Source organism: Cydia strobilella, chromosome 13 (genome assembly GCF_947568885.1).
Source record: "Cydia strobilella chromosome 13, ilCydStro3.1, whole genome shotgun sequence".
Classification (NCBI taxonomy): Eukaryota; Metazoa; Arthropoda; class Insecta; order Lepidoptera; family Tortricidae; genus Cydia; species Cydia strobilella.
The window spans coordinates 14,735,938-14,759,749 of NC_086053.1; the positions used below are offsets into that span (position 1 = coordinate 14,735,938).

Here is a 23,812-nt window from a genome sequence, read left to right on the forward strand (position 1 = left end):
ATACATATTAGGATGTGCTGAAATTGATCTAGATATTCTAGATCTTCTATACCTAGACTTCAATAGGTTAATGGACAGCTCGACGCGGCTGGGATTTAGTGCTTCTAACTTGTTTAGTATTACGCAATGAGATAGTTCGTTGCTTTAGGCGGCTGGATCTCTTCACTAAAAATTTCGCCGTACGTTTTTTTGTGGAAAACAACATGGAAAAGATATAACTAAAAGAAAAATCGCAATCGTACGATAGGTATGCGATAATTTTCACTGCAAACTTAAGGGTTTACTTAGATTTTTCCGGTAGGTGGTGATGATTTTAGACACATGAATCATTTAATAAAAAAATAACTGTTAAGTATAATAGTTCTTAAAAACAAATAAAAAAGTTGCAACACGCACAACCTACTAGTTTTTTTTATAAAGACCGAGATAACTAAGACAATAAAGTGTTTACATACATACATACATAACTTTTCGCTGGATTTTGAAATCCACCCAGGCACATGATACGATTTTCTACTAATTCAATAAGTATCTTTGACGTCACTTATTCTTCCCAATAGAGGTCTAAAGTGTAGACTAGAATCAACTCGGGTTAAGACTATAGTGGGCTCAACGGCAGGGCAGAGACCGATTAATTGGTCATAGACCACAGAGCAACATAGACCTACATGCATTATGCATAAAGTTCAATTTCAGTTTTGACACTTTGGTGACGTGGCGTCTGGATGACAGCATTTGTGTTTGCAGGTCTGGATGACAGCATTTGTACGTCGTGTACGGAACCCCAAAGTACTAAGATATAGAGGCCTATATTTGAGCAAATGCGTGGAATCGTGTAGGTATCCGGCATTTTAGTTATTTACACGCCAAGATATGAACGCGGATCGCTTAGGTAGTCTATGAGGTGACAAATCAAATTTAATCAATACCCATCATTTACCTGTATGCACTTGCAGCGGTGCAACGCGCAGGCGCGCCGTCCTTGACCTTACACCCAGGTAGGGGGGATGAATAATGGCTCTCTTGAGGTGGGAGTTCGATGCTTGCTAGTTTAGCAGGTTTTCGTTCTGCATTTCGTTTGTTAATGCAGTAAATTATGTTTTCTTTAAACATTTATTCAGTAAGGCATTTTTAACGATCGATAAGTTACGTCCGAATTAATATTAACGTAACGTCTGAATAAATGATTTATTGATACAAATAAATACAATGGGTAAACACAATAAACCTTGACCTAAGGTTCGTTCGATGTAGACTAGAGAGCCCATATTTAAGGCTGGCCGCGCTGGGCGGCACAGTGTAGATTCACTAAGCGAAATATTAGATTATAGAAGCCTAGATCTCTATATAAGGTGATTCGATAGCTCCTTATAGAGGCGACACGCGCTAGACCCTCACGGCCCCAGGGTTTCAATTCTGGCAAGAATTCATTTCGGTGCGATGCGATGTTATTATCTTGATCGAATAAATAAAAATATTGAATGATATTTTATCGTAATAAATATACATATTTGTACGTACTTAAATTTCTCTTAAAAGCTCCACCAAAGGTGTGCTTAAGAACAATAGAATGGGTTTTTTTACAGAATTTCGACAAAACTTCGTATGCAAGTCGATGAAATTAAAAACTAGAAATATTATTTTTATCAAAGTTACACTGAGCTTATTTATTATTTATTTTAAACTTTATTGCACAAGAACAAGTACAAAAGGCGGACTTAATGCCTTGAGGCATTCTCTACCAGTCAACCACTGGGCCAAACAGAAATTAGTTAAGGTGGGTGCAGTGCGATACGAAAAAAAAAATGCTCTAAATATAAATTCTAATACTAACGCCAATATACAAACTAGTAATATTTATAAACTACATAAATAAACAATATAAATACATATACAAATTTATTACAATTATTAGTATGTATTATAACTTATAACGGTACCTATTTTATTCGTAGCCCAAAGTTGTACCCAAAATAAATTTCAGGGCCGTGAATAATGAAATAAAGCGAAAGCGTTGGCGTTAACATTCCAAATTCCCGTAGTGAGGTCAAACTATAAATTATTGGATACTTTGTTTGGCGACAGACTTTTATATGCCGATTACCGAGTGGTGTAAGAACGTTCTGGCGTTCTGGGTTCTGGGTGCCACTGAAATACTATTTGCGTAGACAACTATGTGGAACACGAGCAGCCGTTACATTATGTATGTGTCGTTTTCAGTCAAAATTCGCTTCGACGAATTTGTCTGTTGGTAAAAGGGCGCTACTGGCATGAAGACTGACCTAAATATCGTCAATATCATGAGACTGAGGGACATTTAGGCAGAAAACCTCATGTATGTAATATAACTTCGTAGCAATAAAAACGAAACGGTGGACATGATTTATTATTGTTAGAATATCGTAACTTATAATCCATAATATAACTAGAACAGGCTGATTTGCGCCTAGAAAATGCATCAATCGAATAGGGATTTTTTTTTGTAACTGTTTATTTTTTTAGTATGTTATTGACACAATGAAAAACTAGGTTTATAGGTTTTCCTTTTTATCAAAATTTGCATTTTTTTTTAAGCGACACCTAAAAACCTAGAATATATTATGCTGAAGCGATCGACATCAAAATCTTTTTTTTTTGTGGCAAACAAGCATACGGCCCGCCTGATGTTAAGCAGTCTCCGTATCCTATGTACGCCTGCAACTCCAGAGGAGTTACATGCGCGTTGCCGACCCTAACACTCCTCTCCCTCGTTGAGCTCTGGCAACCTTACTCACCGGCAGGAACACAACACTATGAGTAGGGTCTAGTGTTATTTGGCTGCGGTTTTCTGTAAGGTGGAGGTACTTCCCCAGTTGGGCTCTGCTCTAGATCTGGAATGACATCCGCTGTCCTGTGCCCTACCACACAAAGAGAGATGTCATTCGCAGTGCCCATACCTCTCTTTTGGACATAGTTTAAGGACATACCCGGGTCCGGACGTAGTTTATGGACATACCCGGGTCCAAAGTGATTGTTAAGATCTAGTTAGTGGAAACAGTTTTCTCCCGAAATGGAAATTGAATGAAAAAAGTGCCTATTGTCAGTATCTATTGAAGCCTAATTCATACTTTTTTCCTTAATTTATTTCGCGAATCCTTAAAATAGGATCCGGCCCACTCATTTCTTTGTTATATTTTTAACGAGGAAATCGATGGGAGGTGTCACGTGTCACGTGGGCAAGGACGAATGTCGAGTTTGAACGTTTGATCAAACATTTGAACCATTTAACAGAATTAACCTATAGTGAACCGTGTTGCGACGACATAAGTTTTAGTTTGGACCAAGGATTTTTGGCCAAACATTTCTTTTTGTCGTGACGTGGATTCTTATGAGGAAACTTTGGAAACGAAGTGAACCGGTATTGGGAGAGCAATTTCTTAATGCTAAATATAAATAACCAAGATTCTATAAATAACCAAATCGAACAGCCGTGTGTCAATCAAATAGCAGGTTTATATTTAGGTTTTGCCTAATGAAATGTTTGTCGTCTGAGGGCCGATTTTTTTATTTCGAGCGCTCGATTTCGTGTGGCTCCCTTCAATATATCTCCACTACTAGGCATTTAAATTCTACTAATAAAATTGATAACGAGTGGTCAATACCACTAGATTCCCAATTTCGATTGCTCGTATTTCTAAAATATCAATTTGCCGTTTCCTACAGATTTTCGAGTGACGAAATCGAACGCTCGAATAAGTTTAGCTAAGCATTAGATATGAAAATATTGTGTTGTCCTTAATTAGTATTAAATTAACCCGACTCAACGTTACGATTTGACCAGAATACCAGAAAAGGAGGTAAAGGCTAGGTGAGATAAACCTATGATCACGTGTTTTATTAGGCTCAGTATGTAGGTAACCAGGTCATTGGCCGGGTCATTACGGCTGCTGATAATACTAGGTACGGACAATGGTCTGATAACAGTGTCTGCTCGATAGCTGCTTACTGTAGCTGTACTAACCTAACCAACGTTTATTCAATATGTGGAAATACTTCGAGCTGTTGGTACAGAGTTTTTTGGTAATGTTCGTGAACCCGGCGAAAACTTTAAAAATTGAGGTAATAATATCTTCAAAAACGAAGGTAGTTCCGCGAAAAAAGACCAAGAGGAAGGATACGCTGAACAAAATTCACACGCATGTTTCCGAAATCGGGTCACGTGGTAAGAAAGTTGAAGCATGTCGCGGTGGATAAAATTGGGGTGTCACCTCTAGGAGGTAGAAATAATTTTAACCAAAAGTAGGTTTATAGGCATCCATCGAATAAACCTTGCCTACCAGGCGCTTGTGTCTTATGCTAAGTAACTAAGTTTATAAAAGTAGTTTTAGACTGAAGTTTTTTAGAAGCAATTTATGCTGGTCACCGGAAAATAAGTACAAAGGTAACTCTGAAATCAGTAATGCTGTAAGTGTAAGGTGTAACTTTTTTTTTTATACTACGTCGGTGGCAAACAAGAATACGGCCCGCCTGATGTGAAGCAGTCTCCGTAGCCTATGTACGCCTGCAACTCCAGAGGAGTTACATGCGCGTTGCCGACCCTAACACTCCTCTCCCTCAAGCTCTGGCAACCTTACTCACCGGCAGGAACACAACACTATTAGTAGGGTCTAGTGTTATTTGGCTGCGGTTTTCTGTAAGGTGGAGGTACCTCCCCAGTTGGGCTCTGCCCTAGATCTGGAATGACATCCGCTGTCCTGTGCCCTACCACACAAAGCGAGATGTCATTCACAGTGCCCATACCTCTCTTTTGGACGTAGTTTAAGGACATACCCGGGTCCATGTAACTATGCGAGTTTAAACTGAATACGATGAATATAAGCTAACTTGTCAAACTTTTAGCGAGCACAACTTTATTAAATTTTATTAAAATAAGACCTTGTGCCGATCAATCTGAACACCTGAAGTACCTGAACCACTTAGCTTCAGCGGCTGACTGTACTAAATACGTCTCGAGAAGGTTTCTTTACGTATCACGGACTATATGCGACTTTTCCCAACATACTGAGTGGAAAAGAACATAATAGCGCCCATGGTTTCTAACGGCTGTGTGTTAATGGTATTTGTTTCGTGATACGAGCTCCGTACGCAAAAATAGACGGGGAATGTTGTTATTATTGTTTTGATAGCTGGTTATTCTACTTGCCATTATGTAATGGTATGACGGCATTTGCGATCAAAAACTAGCTTTATAATTGATATTGATAAGAGAGACGGTTGTAAAGAGATATTTAAGGAGTTTATACACGAGGCCTGATAATCGTTCTTTTATTTATTGTGTGTCGTCTCGTCGCTTTCTATCAGTAGGTACAGTCAGCAAAGCTAATAGCTTGGCCACCCTTGCATACATATTTTGTATAGCAGAAGTGCTAAGCTAATAGTTTTGGACTGTATCTGGGCGATTTCGGGGTTGGCTCCATAGTAAAAGTTGTTCAGTATGACCTACATATTCACCCCTCAGAGATATAACAAAATCACCCCGTATAAATTTCTATATAATAATCAGCTAACGAGCAGAAAAACCGCTGGGAAACAATAATCGTTGTCTATAAACATAAGCAATAAATCCATACAAAGCGACACGTTTTTCTTGTATCAAACATATAGTTTCAGTCTTGCGCGTGCGGCGTGATCGGCGCGTGCAGAAATAGACGTGTGACATGAGTCACAGCCGTAGGAAGCTAGTATGTTTACTAGCTATCGATCGATAGGTACTTATCCTATTAGAGTCCGGCCGAAACCAGATTTACGAGTATGCCAAAGGTTAGGTTTTGTTTGCTCTAATTTCGGCCGAAACCGAACCTTTGGCCGAAACATGATTTTTATACCGAAATATGCCATAACCAAAACTTCGGTCGGACACTACCGAAAATTACGATCGTGCACCTACGTTTCGGCAGTTTTTTGGCCAAAACCGAAACCGAACCCTCGGCCGAAACATGATTTTAATGCCGGAACTGAAACTATGGTCGGACACCAACTTATTTATCCCAAGTTTTCATTAAAACAAAGAAAGAATGGCTATCTTAAGTATTTACTGGTTTTACGGCATGTTATCTTACATGACCTGAAGTTTCATGAAAAGTATGCAGTGGCTGAAAAGTGTGACTTAATACCTACAACTTGTGGCATTTGCCCTTGATAAACACACACACACACACACAACAACAACAAACGTATGTTTACTTGACATGTAAAAATAAAAAACAATTTTGCGTTAGTCCCCTGATAATTAAAAACTAATTTTCCAATCGAAGGAAATAAAAGCTTTTTCTGAATGTAGGTAACGTAGTTGCGTCTGAATCTAGATTTAAGAACAAAGACACCGAAACATTAGTCTCATTTGTAACTTTCTTGGATTCACACGGCGTTAATGTTTCCCGTACACTGTACACGGGATTTTATCGAATACCGTAGTAATACGTATTAGCAAAATTTGTATGGCAACTTTCAAAATCGTTCACACGGGTAGACGGCTTCCCCGCATAGACGCCGTGTGAACAATTTTGAACTTTGAACGTTGCCTACAAATTTTGCTGTCACTACGGTATAAATTAACGCCGTGTGAACCTAGCCATAAAGGACTTACATAAATATTTCTAAAATCATTCGTCTCAAAGTATATACATTGTTTTAATTCTTCACAATAATCGATTGCGAAAGACCTCAAGCGCAATTCAGCTATCGGTGTCCGATTAGACGTATAGCATTGAACCGAGTCATGTAAAGTCAAAGTCAGTCACCCGGGCGGCCGGCGGCCGTTGGATATTGTGGCTGATAGAGCACATCTTGAAGAAGTACTTCATCGAAGCTTCTGCATTTATATTGCCCTGTATAGTTTTAGATTGTAAATAAATATTTAAAACTTTATTAGGTTTTAAAAAGGGGTTTTTATATATGTATGCAGTGAGCACTCCAAGCTTACTTATATTATTTCTGTATGACCTAGGCACGATTAAATCCGAACGTAACGATGCGATTTTTTTTCGGTTTTACAGTACTGAAGTTATGCTTTTAAATTTAAGGGTGGGTGTACCTAAATGTTATTGTTCAGTTCAAATATGATAAGAAAATTGCCCGGTATATGACTAGTCCACTCAAATGTCTGAAATGTATCGCCATTATCTCAACAAATTCAGGCATGTACCGTGCTACCTAGAACCCAGCCTACATGAACCCTAGGCCAGGTAAGATCGATCCAACGCGGCGCATGTACTAGTATATAAGAACGGCAGGGCAACCCGACATACATATATATCCTAATATTTAGGCATGTTAACCGGCTCTGCGTCGAGGCAACCCTCCCCTTCGTGGTTCAGTTGACACGTTTACTACACATAAAACAATCGTTATGTTACATATGCGGCGGCGATAGCATGTAACTAAGCGATTCGTAGGTAAAAGTCGTGAACAGGAAAATATTTGTCGTTTCGTTTTCTATAAAATTACATTATGATAAAAATTTAAAGTGTCTGGAAGAAATACCTATAGGGTTCAAAGCACCCGCTTTTTTATGCTTCAAGATAAGTTAGGTTAAGAAAATTCCTGTAATTTTAACGTCGTCTCAAGACTCTCAAGTACGGCTGGGAACTAAACTACTTCTAATGTCTCGTAGGAAAAGTTTGAGTTAAAATGAGAATTTCTTTCATACCTATTATTAAATACAATCAGAATGCGCTTTCGGGACTTTATAATGTACTTGTTTTATGCGATATTGTGTTACTGCTATAATTTTTACAAAATTTTGAATCTAGACACGCGGCAGCGTGTCCAGCCAAGTTCTAAAAAGAAGGAACTGGCGACGCAGCAACCGTGTGTAATATATAATTTACACAGATAGATTTCAAAATCTAGTCTTCAGTCAGTATATCGGAACACTTAATGCGTCATCATTTCGGATAAACAACATTTTCATGGAAAGGCCTTGCAGGTGGATTTGCGTCAAAACTCTTCTGAATAAAATAAATTAGAATTTGGCAAAGACTTGTTTAAAAAAAGTGAAGACAGCCAGACATTATATCAATGCAAATTTAATAATTAAAACGATGTTATCAAATTTTCAACGTACAGAGTACAATGCCACTGATATATAAAACGACGAATGTTTTTTGAATCAACATAAACAATGATAAAAATTGAAGCAGATGTTTAACATATTAATGTGAATAATGATAATGTAAGTGATTGCATGTGCGTAAAAATAAAACGTTATCAAACAAGTGCAAGTCAGACTCGCCCACCGAGGGTTCCGTACAAATTTATTTTTAGTATATTTTGTTGTTTTAATAGGAGTCTTAGTAATAGGGTCCCGTTTTTACTTCTTGGGTACGGAACCCTAACAATTATACGAGCATTATAACTTCCCTAAATGATGAATCACTACAGCTTACAGTAATATTTTTAGACACGATAAAACGTATTACGTTGAAGTAAATAAAGACTATGAATAGATGGCTTAATAGTTTGCTCTTTGAAACACATAATACACATAATATGGAGGTCGAATTAAGCTTTTCGGAGCTGTCCCTTTTTAAAACGGGGGCCGAACGATATTAGTCTAATATCGTTCGAGAAATGGGCCCCAGCTGATAGTCACCTCTAATATAATCAAGACGAAAAGTCGGGCCAACTACGTCTGTGAAAGTTCCTAATAGGTATTACCTCAGAGCACGAATAAATCACTTGAAATTCACGTGAATAAAACGGGATGTTCAACAATCCAACCTCATAATATATAAACTTGGCAAAATCTATAGAACATAATTCTTTCATTGTCAATAAATAATACATATTACAATGACAACATTCAATAGTACATTTCAGGCATGAATTGGAGATATACAGCATACGGCTTTTAATCTCGGCAGCCTGCCAGCTACGTCACCGAAAGCGTCTGGCGACGTCGACGTAGCGAATTACGTAAACAGGTGACTGGGAACATGTAAGAATTAGCCAGTGCCAAAGGGATATACATACTATAAAGTAATAGTTGGTTATTAACGGTATTTTGGCACTTCCTGCTTGCCTAGCCCTAATTTAAAACCCATGTATCTTTATACGCCAATATCTCTGTATATACCCACCATATACCTATTAGTGCTGCATTTCCCCAATGTATTTTGCCATAATTCAAATGCTAAGCTACTAATGCATGATACACATAGATACCGTCCACGATTTTCCGTATGGCAATATTTAACTTTGTTTAAGGTAGTTCTTTACTTTAAGCATAAATGCTACTTTAGTTTTAAACTAGTCTAGTTTACATTACGTCGTATTAAATACGTAGACCCGTCCAATATTTATGTGACAACGGCATCGGGATCAAAAACACTATTCGAGTATTTTTAAATCGAGATTTGCGTTACTTGGCAGAACGTGTTTTCTTTTAATATGATACACTACAAACAACAGTTATAATTAATAATCCGACATTAACGTCTAGAATATAATTGGCGTTAAACCATGAGATGCCCTTGGTGATCTTGCAATGATTTCGACGCATATACTCGTGATTTTGATCACCATTTGGCAATTTAGTAAGATGATAATTTTTATCAATGACCCTGCCCCGCTTGACGCTTGCATGGCAACACGATATCGATAGTTGGTCGATTAATGAGTGACGTCACATCGTTACCATGTGTAGTTTACTATTAGCGATAACCTATAGTTTACGATAGCCTTGGAGGCACAGATGGGGATGCGCGTGTCAAGAATCAATGTACTTAATTGGAAGGCATTATCTATGTCGTTTTAGCTGTAGAAAATTATTTATATTTATAGTATGAGGAGTGTGTGTGAGGAGTGTATTGGTGGCAGAGATGGGCATTAATCGATTAATATTTTAGTTAACTAATCAATCGATTAAAAATATCAATAGTCATTTTTTAATCGCGATTAATTTAGTTGCGATTAAATTAGTTGTGAGAATGTTCGACTAACAACTAAATTAGTTTTAGTTTCAATCGACTAAATTTCACGATTAAATCTATATTAAAACTACGTAGTCGCCCGTTTTTGCATTTTTTATCTTGCAATATGTAACTACAAGTACGTATGTATGTAACATACGGAGGTACTCGTATGTTGTAACTATGTTAGTTTGGGTAGAATTTTGCGATTTATTTTGAAGCAGATATCTTCATCCGATTGAGCTAAAATTATGTATACACGTTTAATTTGAAATGCTTGAATGACAATGCAAATAATGCCATAATATTATTATAACGATATATTGGTAATAACGACAAATAGCGAAAAACTGTATTGTTTACAAATCGCAAACAATAAAGTAGGTTGGTGCATCTATACTTATAATAAAGCGGAAGAGGGTCGAAAGTCTGTACATGGAAGATATTCGAAAAAAAATTGGCTGGGGATACTTAGAATCGATAACAGAACACATTCCAACAGTTTTTAGAATTTTTGTCTGTTTATCTGTTTGTCTGTTTATTTGACCGCGCTACAAATGAAAACGGCTGAACGGATTTTGATGCAAACTTTACTAATCTGTCGAAAAAATCCACGGCCAGGTTATAGGCTATAAAAATTTGAGAAATTTTACCCCTAAGGGGGTTAAAAAGGGGGATGAAAGTTTGTATGGAGTTCAAGATTTATTTTAAGCTAGCAATTTGAAACTTCGTAAGAAGATATATTATTGAAATACAAGAAAATTAATTTCAGCGTTTTTGAAAATTCATCCCATAAGGAGGTGAAATAGAGGTTGAAAGTTTGTACGGAGTTCAATTTTTTTTTGAGTGCGTTACTTGAAACTTTGTATAATGGGCATATTATTATAATACAGGAAAAGTAATTTTAGCGTTTTCAAGAATTCGTCACCTAACAGGGTTAAAAGGGGGTTGAAAGTTTGAATCCATTACAAATGCTTTGAAACTTCTTAGAAATGTATGATAGACGATTACAAAAAAACTAATTTTGACGTTTTTGGAAATTTAACCCCTCAGGGGGTTGAAAAGGGGATGAAAGTTTGTCTTGGGGTGCAAATTTTATTTTAAGTCAGGAACTTAAAACTTTGCAAAACGTTAATTATATTAAAAAGCAAGAATTTTTTTTTCAGCGTTTTTAAAAATTCATCCCCCATGGAAAAAGGGGTTAAAAACTTTATCTTGATAACTATATCATTTTAGCTACTAGGCCAAGTTAGGTATCGTTTTTGTATAAATCGGGTATGCCGAATTCATTTATGATATCAAAATGACACCATTCCCGAGTGAAAACACAAAAAAAATGAAAAAAACTTTTTTTAATTTCTCTTTACGCTTAAACCGCTAAACCGATTTAGATAAAATTTGTTATAGAGATAGTTTGAGTCCCGTGGAAGAACATAGGGTAGTTTTTATCCAAAAAATGGAGACTGCGTTTGCATGGAGAAGCGGCCGTGCCCTTTCCTCTTAATAATGGTCACGAATTTTTCAGTAAATGTCAAACGATTTGGGACTTATACGCGTTACCATGCCATCCCGATAAAAATCGAATCTTTCGCGAAAGTCTCGCAATGCATTGCGGCCACAAGGGGCACGGTCTCAGGAGTCTAAGAAAAACCACGGTGAGAGACTCAGTGGCGCTAGCCAGGCAGGTCGCTTCGCTTTCGGCTGAAACGGCAAGCCAGCGCGAGTCTCGATTGTGATCCCAAATACATCGTACGCAATACATATATAGGCGCAGATCCTGACGGAGTGTGGCGCCGGAGAAGCCGTGTTCATCCTGCGTATCCCCCTCCATTCCGAGCAACTTCCCGTTCCGCTTTAAGCGCCTACAGGTCCCCGTGAGCGCCTGCTTCGCTATGACTATCAACAAGTCGTAGGGGCAGACGCTACGCAGTTGCATTTCCCACTCCGAAAACAACAAAAAAAGGGGCAGACACTGCCCGCCGCCGGCGTCATGCTTAGACTGATTTCACTGGAGGACCGATTTGGATGACATGATTTTGATGGGAACACCCAAATATTCCGAAATACGTTTTTTCGATTTTTATAACCACGACTTTCATAATCCCGATTATTTATAAGTCCGAAATATCAAAATTACGATTTTTAAAAACACGATGGAATAAAATCACAAATGTGCTATTTCCGAAAACTTTAAATCCGATTGTCACTTGACAGAAAGCTTAAAGTTCCGATTTTACACTTTTCCGAAAATATTTTTTTTCCGAATTCCTAAATTCCGAAAAATCATTGTCCGATCGGAAATAAAATAATTCGGTATTCAGAAATTCGGTTTTTTAAGATTGGAAAAATGAAGTCCGTGATATTCAAATGAAGACTCACGTTTTAGTAATTATTACGGGTACCTGTCGTGCCGCGTCATGGCATTCGGCATAAAATATTTTTGGCATAAAAATTCGGCATAAATAAATTAGACAGAACTGCGAACCGGAACTGTTGCTAGAAGTGGGTTAGGTTAGGTTAGAACTGCGACCCCCAAGAAAACAAACTGTTGCTAGAAGTGGGTTAGGTTAGGTTAGAATTGCGCCCCCAAGAAAACGAACTGTTGCCAAAAAAGTGGGTTAGGTTAGGTTAGAACTGCGACCCCCAAGAAAACGAACTGTTGCCAAAAAAGTGGAAATTTAAAAATTGGGATATTTAAAATAGGAATCGGATAAGGGCAATTCCGAATTCGTGATTTTGAAAATCGTAAATGTTAAATTTCGTTGTTTGCCACCATCGGAAATGTTATAGTCGAAATTATGTAGTTCGGAATTTACAAAATTCGGCTTTTTGGGTTTTCGGAAATATAAATCTTCGTGATTTTCATCATTCGTAATTATGACAGTCGGAATTTTGACGTGTCGAGCATTTAAAAATCGGAATGATAAAATTCGACATTATAAAATTCGGAATAATATTTTTTCGGAAATATGTAGTGTACCCGATTTGGATAGGTACAGTCAAGGACGTAAAAATACAAAAATGGTACTGTATCGTTCGATATACACCTACTACTCTATGCCGTTTAAATCACGTCAAAAATTTGAATAAGGGCAACAAAAACCTTTTGGAGTGTAATTTTATTTAGTGGTAGCAAAGAGGATGTAATATTATAGAGCGGTACTGTCATAGTAAATTTTGTAACCACACTGCCATCTATCGACACACTTAAAAACTAAAAATGAAGATTTATTAAAATACGATAAAATGTATTTAAATATGGATAAACGATCTTTTTTATTTGCATTAATTATTTTTATTTTTTTGACCCATGTTCTTTCACTGATATGCGTTAAAATTGTTAAATAATAACAAACGAAACCGTTAACGCCCTCTATACGAGAGTAGGCAAAAGGTAGTAGCGACATCTGATCGAGAATCAAATTTTCGTGATTTTCGAGGCACGTTTTTTCCTTAGACTGTATCCATCTATTACGGAGTTATATCTATCTTTGGTGGTAGGTACCTAATTGTAAAATATTTTATCTGGACTACAGTCCTCTAGCGTATCCATTTGTCAACTTTACTTTAAGTTCCGTCTCCCGGGGACAGGGAGATAAATTAGGGGTGAATTAGCCGCTTACTGACACAGACCGAATTCCACGCAGGCGAAGCCGCGGGCACAGCTAGTTATTAATACTTTGAATTATACGATACTGAGTAAATCTTAGACATAGAAACTATCAATATTTTGCTGTCTCTGACAATAGTAAAACTCTTTTTAGTGTCACGCGGTGACAAAACAATGGGATAATCCTACTTATGTTCGTAGTTTTCAAACAGTCCCCTTTCGGCTTATCCTTTGTCTATTGTTAAATGAAACCGCACGTGCTACTTACTAGCATAAAAAAATGGTATGGCCGTTTTAACCGGTTATTCAATTACCACTCTATGGAGATTGCAATAAGGTTTAAAATGAACTAATGGGAAAACATATTCCTTAGCTGTGTGGTCTTTGCGGTTACTGAGTGCCGGCAAGTCGAACGCTACAGAACCAGTCTAAAATGTGTCATCGATATGCGTAACAAAGGCGCGTTATCGGAGAGCGCACTTACACTGGTTTTTTTTAGCGTTGGACTAGCCCGCGCTCGCCACGATGCACGAACCAGGTAAGAGACAGGGTCGGATTGCGATTAAAACATTTTGATGGATTCATGACAAGTATGTATTTACATATTTAAAACAAACAATAATAACATTTTTTTACTAATCAGTTAAATAATAACATTAGATAATAATCCGTTTTACAAATAATCAACTATTAAAATATTCCTCTCTAATGTTACAGACTAAAAACTAAAACTATATTTAACAAAATGAATACATATATGCCCTTTTTAAACAATATCGGCTTTTTTACAATATATAGGTATTACAGACAAATTTTTAATAAACTAAAATAACGTTTTTTTATACAATGTAAATAATAAACAACCAGCCAAACAGTAATGAGTTATACATACATACAATATAAATTACTAACTAAAAATATAAATAAACATGCATTGGTACAATATAAATAAAGATGTAGATATATTCAATTAATAAATAACAAAAATCACGACTACTTTTTTTAACTAGTTTCTTCATCTTCGGAATCTTCTGTCACATTCATTATGACAGAGGGGTGCCCATAATCTCGTTTCATTTTCTTTTCAATCTCTACAACATGCCTGCAGCAATTTTTCCATTGGCCACTAGTGCTGTTGACGATGACTCTGATGTGTTTTAGCACCGCCTCGCTAAATTTGGGATCAGTGTTTCTTTTCCTGACACTTGTTTTCAGATTACCCCACATTAATTCTATGGGGTTAAGTGTGCAGTAATATGGGGGTAATCTTAGCACTTTACAATTATTTTCTTTCGCCATTTCGTCTACTATCATTTCAAGATCCCAATTATTATTTTTGTGGTTTGAATTTGATGCTAGTTACCCTGCTAAAGCCACTAAAAAAGAATTATTAACTATTTTGAAGAAACATAATTTCGAAAAAGTTTATTATGTAGACGAAATGGCGAAAGAAAATAATTAATTAATGTGGGGTAATCTGAAAACAAGTGTCAGGAAAAGAAACACTGATCCCAAATTTAGCGAGGCGGTGCTAAAACACATCAGAGACATCGTCAACAGCACTAGTGGCCAATGGAAAAATTGCTGCAGGCATGTTGTAGAGATTGAAAAGAAAATGAAACGAGATTATGGGCACCCCTCTGTCATAATGAATGTGACAGAAGATTCCGAAGATGAAGAAACTAGTTAAAAAAAGTAGTCGTGATTTTTGTTATTTATTAATTGAATATATCTACATCTTTATTTATATTGTACCAATGCATGTTTATTTATATTTTTAGTTAGTAATTTATATTGTATGTATGTATAACTCATTACTGTTTGGCTGGTTGTTTATTATTTACATTGTATAAAAAAACGTTATTTTAGTTTATTAAAAATTTGTCTGTAATACCTATATATTGTAAAAAAGCCGATATTGTTTAAAAAGGGCATATATGTATTCATTTTGTTAAATATAGTTTTAGTTTTTAGTCTGTAACATTAGAGAGGAATATTTTAATAGTTGATTATTTGTAAAACGGATTATTATCTAATGTTATTATTTAACTGATTAGTAAAAAAATGTTATTATTGTTTGTTTTAAATATGTAAATACATACTTGTCATGAATCCATCAAAATGTTTTAATCGCAATCCGACCCTGTCTCTTACCTGGTTCGTGCATCGTGGCGAGCGCGGGCTAGTCCAACGCTAAAAAAACCAGTGTAAGTGCGCTCTCCGATAACGCGCCTTTGTTACGCATATCGATGACACATTTTAGACTGGTTCTTTAGCGTTCGACTTGCCGGCACTCAGTAACCGCAAAGACCACACAGCTAAGGAATATGTTTTCCCATTAGTTCATTTTAAACCTTATTGCAATCTCCATAGAGTGGTAATTGAATAACCGGTTAAAACGGCCATACCATTTTTTTATGCTAGTAAGTAGCACGTGCGGTTTCATTTAACAATAGACAAAGGATAAGCCGAAAGGGGACTGTTTGAAAACTACGAACTATACCTGGAACTGGAAGTTGTTTGTTGCATTTTGGTGCAAGTGCCGACGCATCTTCTAAAAATAACACGTTCTATTGAATGACACATCTGCATGTTGTTTATTATATACGCGGTCTATTTTGTTTTTAACGTGTGGTCATTAAACTTACTTACTTTAGTAGCAAAATAATAGTGAGAACAGATCTCACTCCTTAGAAACGGTCAAAATATCGTAAGTAATACATGACTATTTTATTTTTAAACATCCGTTAAGATGTCCTAATCAGTCTGTCAACATAGCCATACCGAGGTATTCTATTCAATTTGCTTCTAACATTAGTCGCGAGAAAATAGTCTAACTAATTAGTCGATTACAAAATTTAGTTGTCCGAAATCAATCGGCAACTAATTTAGTTGCAACTAAATTAGTTGCACTCTATACAACTAAGATTGATCAATCGTCGTTTTCAATCGTCAGTCGCAATTAATTCTTGTAATCTTAATCGTTAATCGTTAGTCGATTACATTTTGCCCATCTCTGATTGGTGGCCTAGCGGTAAGAGCGTGCGACTTTCAATCCGGAGGTCGCGGGTTCAAACCTCGGCTCGTATATTAATGAGTTTTTCGAAACTTACGTAGGAAATATCATTTGATAATTACCCGTCGCTTTTCGGTGAAGGGAAACATCGTGAGGTAACCGGACTAATCCCAACAAGGCTTAGTTTCCCCTCTGGGTTGGAAGTCGCTTTCGTAAAAACTAGTATACCTACGCCAATTCTCGGGATTAGTTGCCAAGCGGACCCCAGACTCCCATGAGCCGTGGCAAAAAGCCGGAATAACGCGAGGAAGATGATGATGAGGAGTGCGTTTTATCTGTGTAACATAACGGGAATTTTGAACTCGGGACCATGGTCGACGAAAATTTCGTTTTTGACACCTCGTAACGTACGTGTCACCGTTAATTCTATTTGCCATATTTCGGGATGATACACTTGCAATAGCAATACTTGAGAGGAAGAAAACACTAAAGCGAATCCAAGATTTGTGCATCAGTACCAGGACCAATAATTAAAAAAAAAAAACTAAAACCCGTCTTAAAAAAGCTGTTTGTAGTATCTTTGAGAACATCGTGAGGTTCTGTAAGTCACAGCGGCTGAGATATGGGCGGGTCATCTTGAAAGGATGCCGGACAAGAGGGCAGCAAAAGTAATGACAAGGTGGACGCCGCAACAAAAAAGACCGCAAGCGTTGGTTGGATTGTGTAGAAGACACGTAGAAGAGGATCTCAGGAAGATGGGAAAGTTTACCAACTGGAAGAAGGTCGCCAGGCACCGCGACATCTGAAGGAAGATTGTGGAGGAGGCCAAGACCCACAAAGGGTTGTAGCACCAACGGAAATAAAATAATAATAGTATCTTTGAAAAAACCGGAAGGACTGACCGCTAATGTTTATATAGGTACCAAAACTTTTGGTATTAATAGGACACCAAATAAAATTCAATTCACGGGTATATAATTTCCAACGCCCCAACCTCTTAAGGCAAACTACCTACTTTGCCAAAAGGCAATTTCGAGCAATTCTACCCTTGGACAATTTATTCTATTACATCTGTAACTTTTATATGGCTACAAGAAGGTCAAGAGGCAATTGTCGGGGTCACTTGATCAATAAATCACTCGATTGCGAGAGACATAATCTCTAAGGGGCCAGATATATCGCCAAGACTATAGGATTGGCCATACCAAGATTTGACACAGCGAATGCAGCGTATAGTTATAAGTAACTTATAGTTAGTTAGTTATCCGTTACGTTTTCGCCATAAATTTTTAAGCGTGTAAACGTTTCATTGGTGATCATTCACACTTAGGGAAACTGTAGTGAAGGCGTCTTCACGTAACGAGACGTTAGAAATTGAAGTAAACAGAATCTTTAACGGTCTGAGGTTATACCTATACATATATGCAGTTGCCATGCGGCGCAGCTATTGATCTATCATAAAAATATATAATTTCAAAGGATGGTTTATTTATACAGCACTTAGCCGTATTGGGGAACGGGTTTATCACATTAGACGCGGAGGTGATACCATAATTGTTCCGTTTAACCAATTTTGGCACGGATAATAAATGTCTGTCTATTACATCCGCCACGTAAAGTCGTTTCGTCTGTCTTACCCCTAATCCAACTCAATTGCCAGTTATCTAAATATAATGCTTGCTTAATGGATAAATTGGCGGTTAAAAAAAGACTACGGCTGACAGCCGGAAATTTACTCCGGTGAAAAGTCGCTATCGGATATATGGGAGCGGCCGAGGTCCTCAGAAATATCTGAACACGCCTCTATTGCCAAGGCGTTAGAGTGCGTGTTCAGATATTTGTGAGCACCTCGGCCGCTCCGATATATCTGATAGCGACTGTACTAACAGCAATCTTAACTGACCATCGGTGAGCCGTATGTATTTAGCAATAAGGTTTATAATGTGTCAATAAACAGGGTGGACAATGGTACCCTTATATGGTTATGGACATGCTAATAAATCCTATAGTTGGTTAGATATTTGATTTTGCGATGCTGTTGCCATCCGGTCGTGCGTTTGTTTACATCGAAGTTACGGCCCGGCCACGACATAGCGCGGCGCTCTCGCTCCAACCTATGGCCGCCGCTCGCCGCTGCCGCCGCCGCTCGATGTCGTGGCCGGGCCGTTAGGTATATTTCGTACAAGCAGGTAGTTACGAATTACTTAGTACGATTTTATTGAGTGATTACTGAGTAAGTTGAGTAAGGTAGTTGCAAAAGCAAAAAGATAATTACTAAATCATCGTAGATAACTTTCAATACTTACAGCATATTTTATTTATTATAAACAATTATTAAATATCAGAGAGAAATCGTAGGTATTGTATCACTAAGATTAAAATGAGCAAATGTGCAAGGGAAATTAAAATGAGTCACACGGGTAAAAAGATTCCACAAAGTAGGTACCTATTCCATCCACAAGGAAAATAAATAATAACAATAGGATGGTAATTCCATCTGTCCAATTTCTTGGTCCAAATGTCATTGCGTCTCACTCTCTCATTAAGCAAAATGTTAGACGCAAATACACATTGGACCGAACCTTAGTGGGATTTTGCCAATTGTTAAAACTGTTCCGTTGTACGGAATAGATAAAAGGGTCAAGTATACATACCGGCTTATCTTTACACGAGTCCGGTAGTACGTTAGGAACGGTCACACAGGCACAGAATAAATAATAGTACTAGTATGGTACTAGGTACAGAATTTAAGATTCACTCTCTGACAAAACGCGTCTATTACGTCAGATGACCGCTAGGTGGCGCAAGCGCCAACAGGCGTCCGTTCCGTAGCGGTGCGCGGCAACTACTATGGCTAGACACCAAAATTGGTGTAAGCCGCATGTACTTGTAGCGACGCGACGAAACCGCGGAGTGAGCCACGCCTGACACAGGCGTATTCTGATTTCAATAACAAGTTAGGAATTAGATCTGTCAAAAGTTACGTTTTGGTCGAAGAAATTTCACTTTTGACACTGACAGATCCGATCCATAACTAATTCTGATCTAATTCGTATCCTGTTATTAAAAAACAGAATACGCTTGGCAGTTATCTTCTCATAGAATTATTATGGATTATGTATAGTTTCAGATATATGTATAATTATTATAATTAATGCGTTTTTCCTTTGAATAACGCTTCATAGTCATCCTTATCAAGGCAAATATGAATAGTTTTGTATGAAAAACGCAGTGCGTTATTCCTTTAAAGTCTTTAAACTGAACTTCATGTCCAAAGTTCGTGATAGTTTGCCTGTTATCTAACGTTGACGCGTGCCTATTCGTAAACATCGTTAAAATTGATCGATTACTTATCTGTATGGCCAATTGGTTATTAAGCTCGTTTGTTTAAATTAACTGATAAATGAGGATAATGTTGACGTTGGAGCGAAGTGAGGGTTTCATTATGTCAGCCATTCTCAAAGTGTGCTCCGCGGACCTCTAGGGCTCCGCAAAGCCTCTTTGGGGGCTCCGAATATAAAACAATAACCAGCTCTTCTATATGTCTGGTCCAGTTCAATAGTGCCGAGCCGAGCGAACATTTTTAATTTGGGTCTCCGTCAAATATTTCGCTTTCCAAAAGGGTTCCGTCGCCAAAAAAGTTTGAGAACTGCTGCACTATGCAAATCAGAAGTGCATGCATTCCTCCTGATTCCGATTAGTTATTTTTTTATATTAAAAAAACATAACTTTTCAAAATTACATTAAACTAAATTTGTCTGAGTCACCTATTTATTGCTTAGTAATTGTAGTGCTGTATTGACAATAGGCTTGATGACAATTTTTTATTAATGGTATCAATCGATCAGGTTTCTTTTTAGGATCAAATGTCTATATGGGACCCATTGCAATAAAGCAATACAAAAGTCAGAAATGATAGTCAAAGTCCGACAGTCGTACTTCACTCGCGAAACGCTCCTAACAAAACGATAAGTAAACGTGACGTCAAGGTCACTGAGAGCCCATCTTGAATGTATGAAAAATAAGTAAAATTGCGATTTTGTCGGTGAAATATTGCGTTTAATGCTTGCTTTGCGCATATAGTGCTTTTTTTTATAAAATGCAAGGAATCGAATGGTATCTTTACTTTATTCCTTTTTGGAAGTAAAAAAAACTTTTAATTCCCCGGACCCATATTCTAGTAAATATAGTAAATATGGCTACCCAGGGAGCCGACGGGTCTCGCAAGGTTAATCACTTTCTTGTACAAAAACAGGTTCAAATAAAATTTACAGAAATTGATGTACAAAGGCAAACCCTATACACTATACAGGATCTCTTTTAGCTAACCTAAGAGTAGATAGTGGAAAACTGTAATTTTATCTATAGTGTTAAAACTTCGGTCTAATTTGACACATCATATAAGATAAGCAGAGCCCTTCAAGTGAGTGGAACTTTCATAATCCTTATCTTGTGGATGTTCGCTGTAATTACTCATATTCTACTCATGGTAATATATTTAGATCAATAGAGATAACTATTATGCTAAACATGCAAAAGCATTTTGGGAATAAAAACATAAGATATTAGTTATTAATAGTAACCTACCAAATTCAGTTTTTCAATTAATTGTCGTTTTACCAGCTGCACGAGGCGCCGTGGACGAGAGCCTTGTGTACACTCAATCAAGTTCTACCCGGATTGATGTGTTCCATTGTTATGAAAATAACTTCATCAAAGTCACTTTGTGTTATGTTATACTTAGAAATAGTTTTATAAATATTTTATTATCTTTAAATTTTGCTACACATCGCATTGGGCAACTGTTATGATAGCTGTACTGTATCGTTATTATTATTATAAATAAATGTAACAAAGAAATTTGAATTGTAATTGAGTGATCAAAAACCTTTCTTTTGCAATAATATTATAAAAATACTATGAAATGATAACATTAAGTTAATATAAGAGCTTTGCTTTTATTCTGTAAAATTAGGTGGAAAAACCTACAAGGCTTACAAGTTAAATATTTTTTTCCTTAACATTTGTTTGAAAAATACCCAAGTCACTTAAAATAAATTTAAAATAAGGCTGAATTACAATAACACTAACCTGAGGACATAGGCGTCGACTTGCTCGCTCTGTGTGAAAGAGATGATCTCGCACCGCACAATCTTGAGAACATTCTCCCATTGTTGGCTGCACAAAAACATCATAGATAAATTGTATGCTAGTTAAGAAAAAGATAGGCTAGATTTTGATGTCATGTGGTCAGGGTCAGGTAAATACAAGACACGGGTAAATATAACACTAAGTTTTTAACAGTCAAAATCTTATTGGACCTCATCACTATTCCATTTAAAAAGTAGCCTTGTGTGTACTTCTTTTTAAATGGAATAGGAATGAAATTTATAATGTGTTTTTCTGTTATGGAATTTTCTTATTTCACATGAGCAAAATCTGATTTTTCAAAATACAAGAGAGTGAAAATGATAGTAAAATATTAAGATTAAGAAAACAGTAACTAATTTCTTTTCTTTGTAGTTGTTATTTACAGTGGTTGTGTATCAAAGATGAATTTGAACCTATGGCTCATTATTTCCACAATATGTAGGTATAGGTTAAGTTTGATCCCTTTGTTACTCTTAATAAATTAGGCAATAGGAAACGAGTATTTTAAACTACCAAGTCTCATTACATATCTAATTCTGCTAATCTAAATACAACCCACAGCTTGTTTATAAATAACGAGAGAGCATCTGTTAGGATTCTAATCAGGAGAAAATATTTTCGAACATCGCGGCACCGGCGGTAGTGGCCATTGGCCAACGAAGCGACCAACTGCCGCGTTCGACAACAGCTGATTCCAGAACGTTCCACAACTACACAACTAATTTTTTAGCAAACATACTCAGCTAGTGGCAGAATACACAAAAAAATACAATTCAAGATGAAAACTTCCCTCGTAAACAAGTTGCTGTTAGGATCGAACTATTCAACCGGCTATGGACAAGTAATAAAATGCCGGTAACCTATAGTAACAATTTAAACACACCAATAAAGTTAACAGAAGTTTTATTTCATCATTTCCCATTTTATTGCTAAGTGAAACTCACCGTGTAATTTTTCTCAAATCCGCATTTTTAGCCGGTGTAAACCAAATTTCTATTAGCTTTTCAACACCTTCAAAGAATTGATCATTATTAATTTGATTACTTGATATTATTTCCTTTTCAGCCATAGCGACAGATTATTCCCTTTGTTTGTTAAATAGAGAATTTTATTCCCACTGGGTTTCGACTAGACGACTTCGTGCACAACCACAAAGAAGAGATGTCGGAAGTTGACTGACTGAACGAAACAAAATTATTGGCAAAATGCAGGTGAAAGAGGAGACGGAGCACGAACTTCTCTTTCTACAGAACGAGCGAGTCGGCGCTCGGCGCGGGTGCGTTCGGAACAGAAAAGCGACAGTTGCTTCTCTTCTTTATATAGCCTAGTCTATGGTGGGAAGATTTAATAACAGAGTAAAGTAAGGCTATTGTTTAAAACGCTTATATATAAATTTAAGTAAAATTTTGTATACTAAAATAAAATACAGAAACCGAGAGAATAAAAGTAATAAATTTATCATTAGTCAATGTGAACATAAGTTAATGTTTAATTTACAAATATTTAGATATTTTTATTCTGGCGTTTCTGATAATATCTTAAATTAATTCTACTTGTAAATAGTGTGTAGGTACATAATATGGACTATTTGTCTGCAATAAACGATTACGATTAAATAAGTTGAATGGCTTCTATAGGGCCCTCCACACTCGTGCGCGAATCGCGGCGCGAAGCTGCGAACGTGAGTGTGGAGTCTAGTTCGCTAATCAGCGAAATCGACTCCACACTCGCGTTCGCGGCTTCGCGCCGCGTAGTCTGGAGCGAACTTATAGGCCGCCCCAGACTACGCGGCGCGAAGCGGAGTGGATTTCACTGATTAACAAACTAGACTCCACACTCGCGTTCGCGGCTTCGCGCCGCGATTCACGCTCGAGTGTGGAGGTGGCTTCAAAGAATTCTCTTTAACTATAGTTTCAAAAATAGACAGAGAGAATCATACTATCTTTGTCTTACACTAGTACTAGCACCCAAAAGAAAAGGATGAGTATAGTATTTTTTGTTCTTATTTACTGACAATTTGGTTTGTTTGGTTTGACCAATATCTAAGATATATCACAGATTTATTTTGGTATTGTAGGATGGTAT

At 37.0% G+C, this 23,812-nt stretch overlaps 1 protein-coding gene across 1 annotated transcript in view; it reads right to left on the reverse strand.

Moving 5' to 3' along the window:
* Positions 1–23,028, reverse strand: part of LOC134746819 (S-adenosylmethionine decarboxylase proenzyme) — a 51,477-nt gene extending 28,449 nt beyond the window's left edge. Inside the window, exons 1-2 of the mRNA XM_063681383.1 lie at positions 22,672–23,028; positions 21,668–21,754 (exon numbers count right to left, since the gene is read on the reverse strand). Of these exons, the coding sequence (XP_063537453.1) occupies positions 21,668–21,754; positions 22,672–22,796 (212 nt within the window). The 5' untranslated portion in view covers positions 22,797–23,028. The remainder of the gene's footprint in view (positions 1–21,667; positions 21,755–22,671) is intronic.
* Between the last annotated feature and the right edge of the window lie 784 nt (positions 23,029–23,812).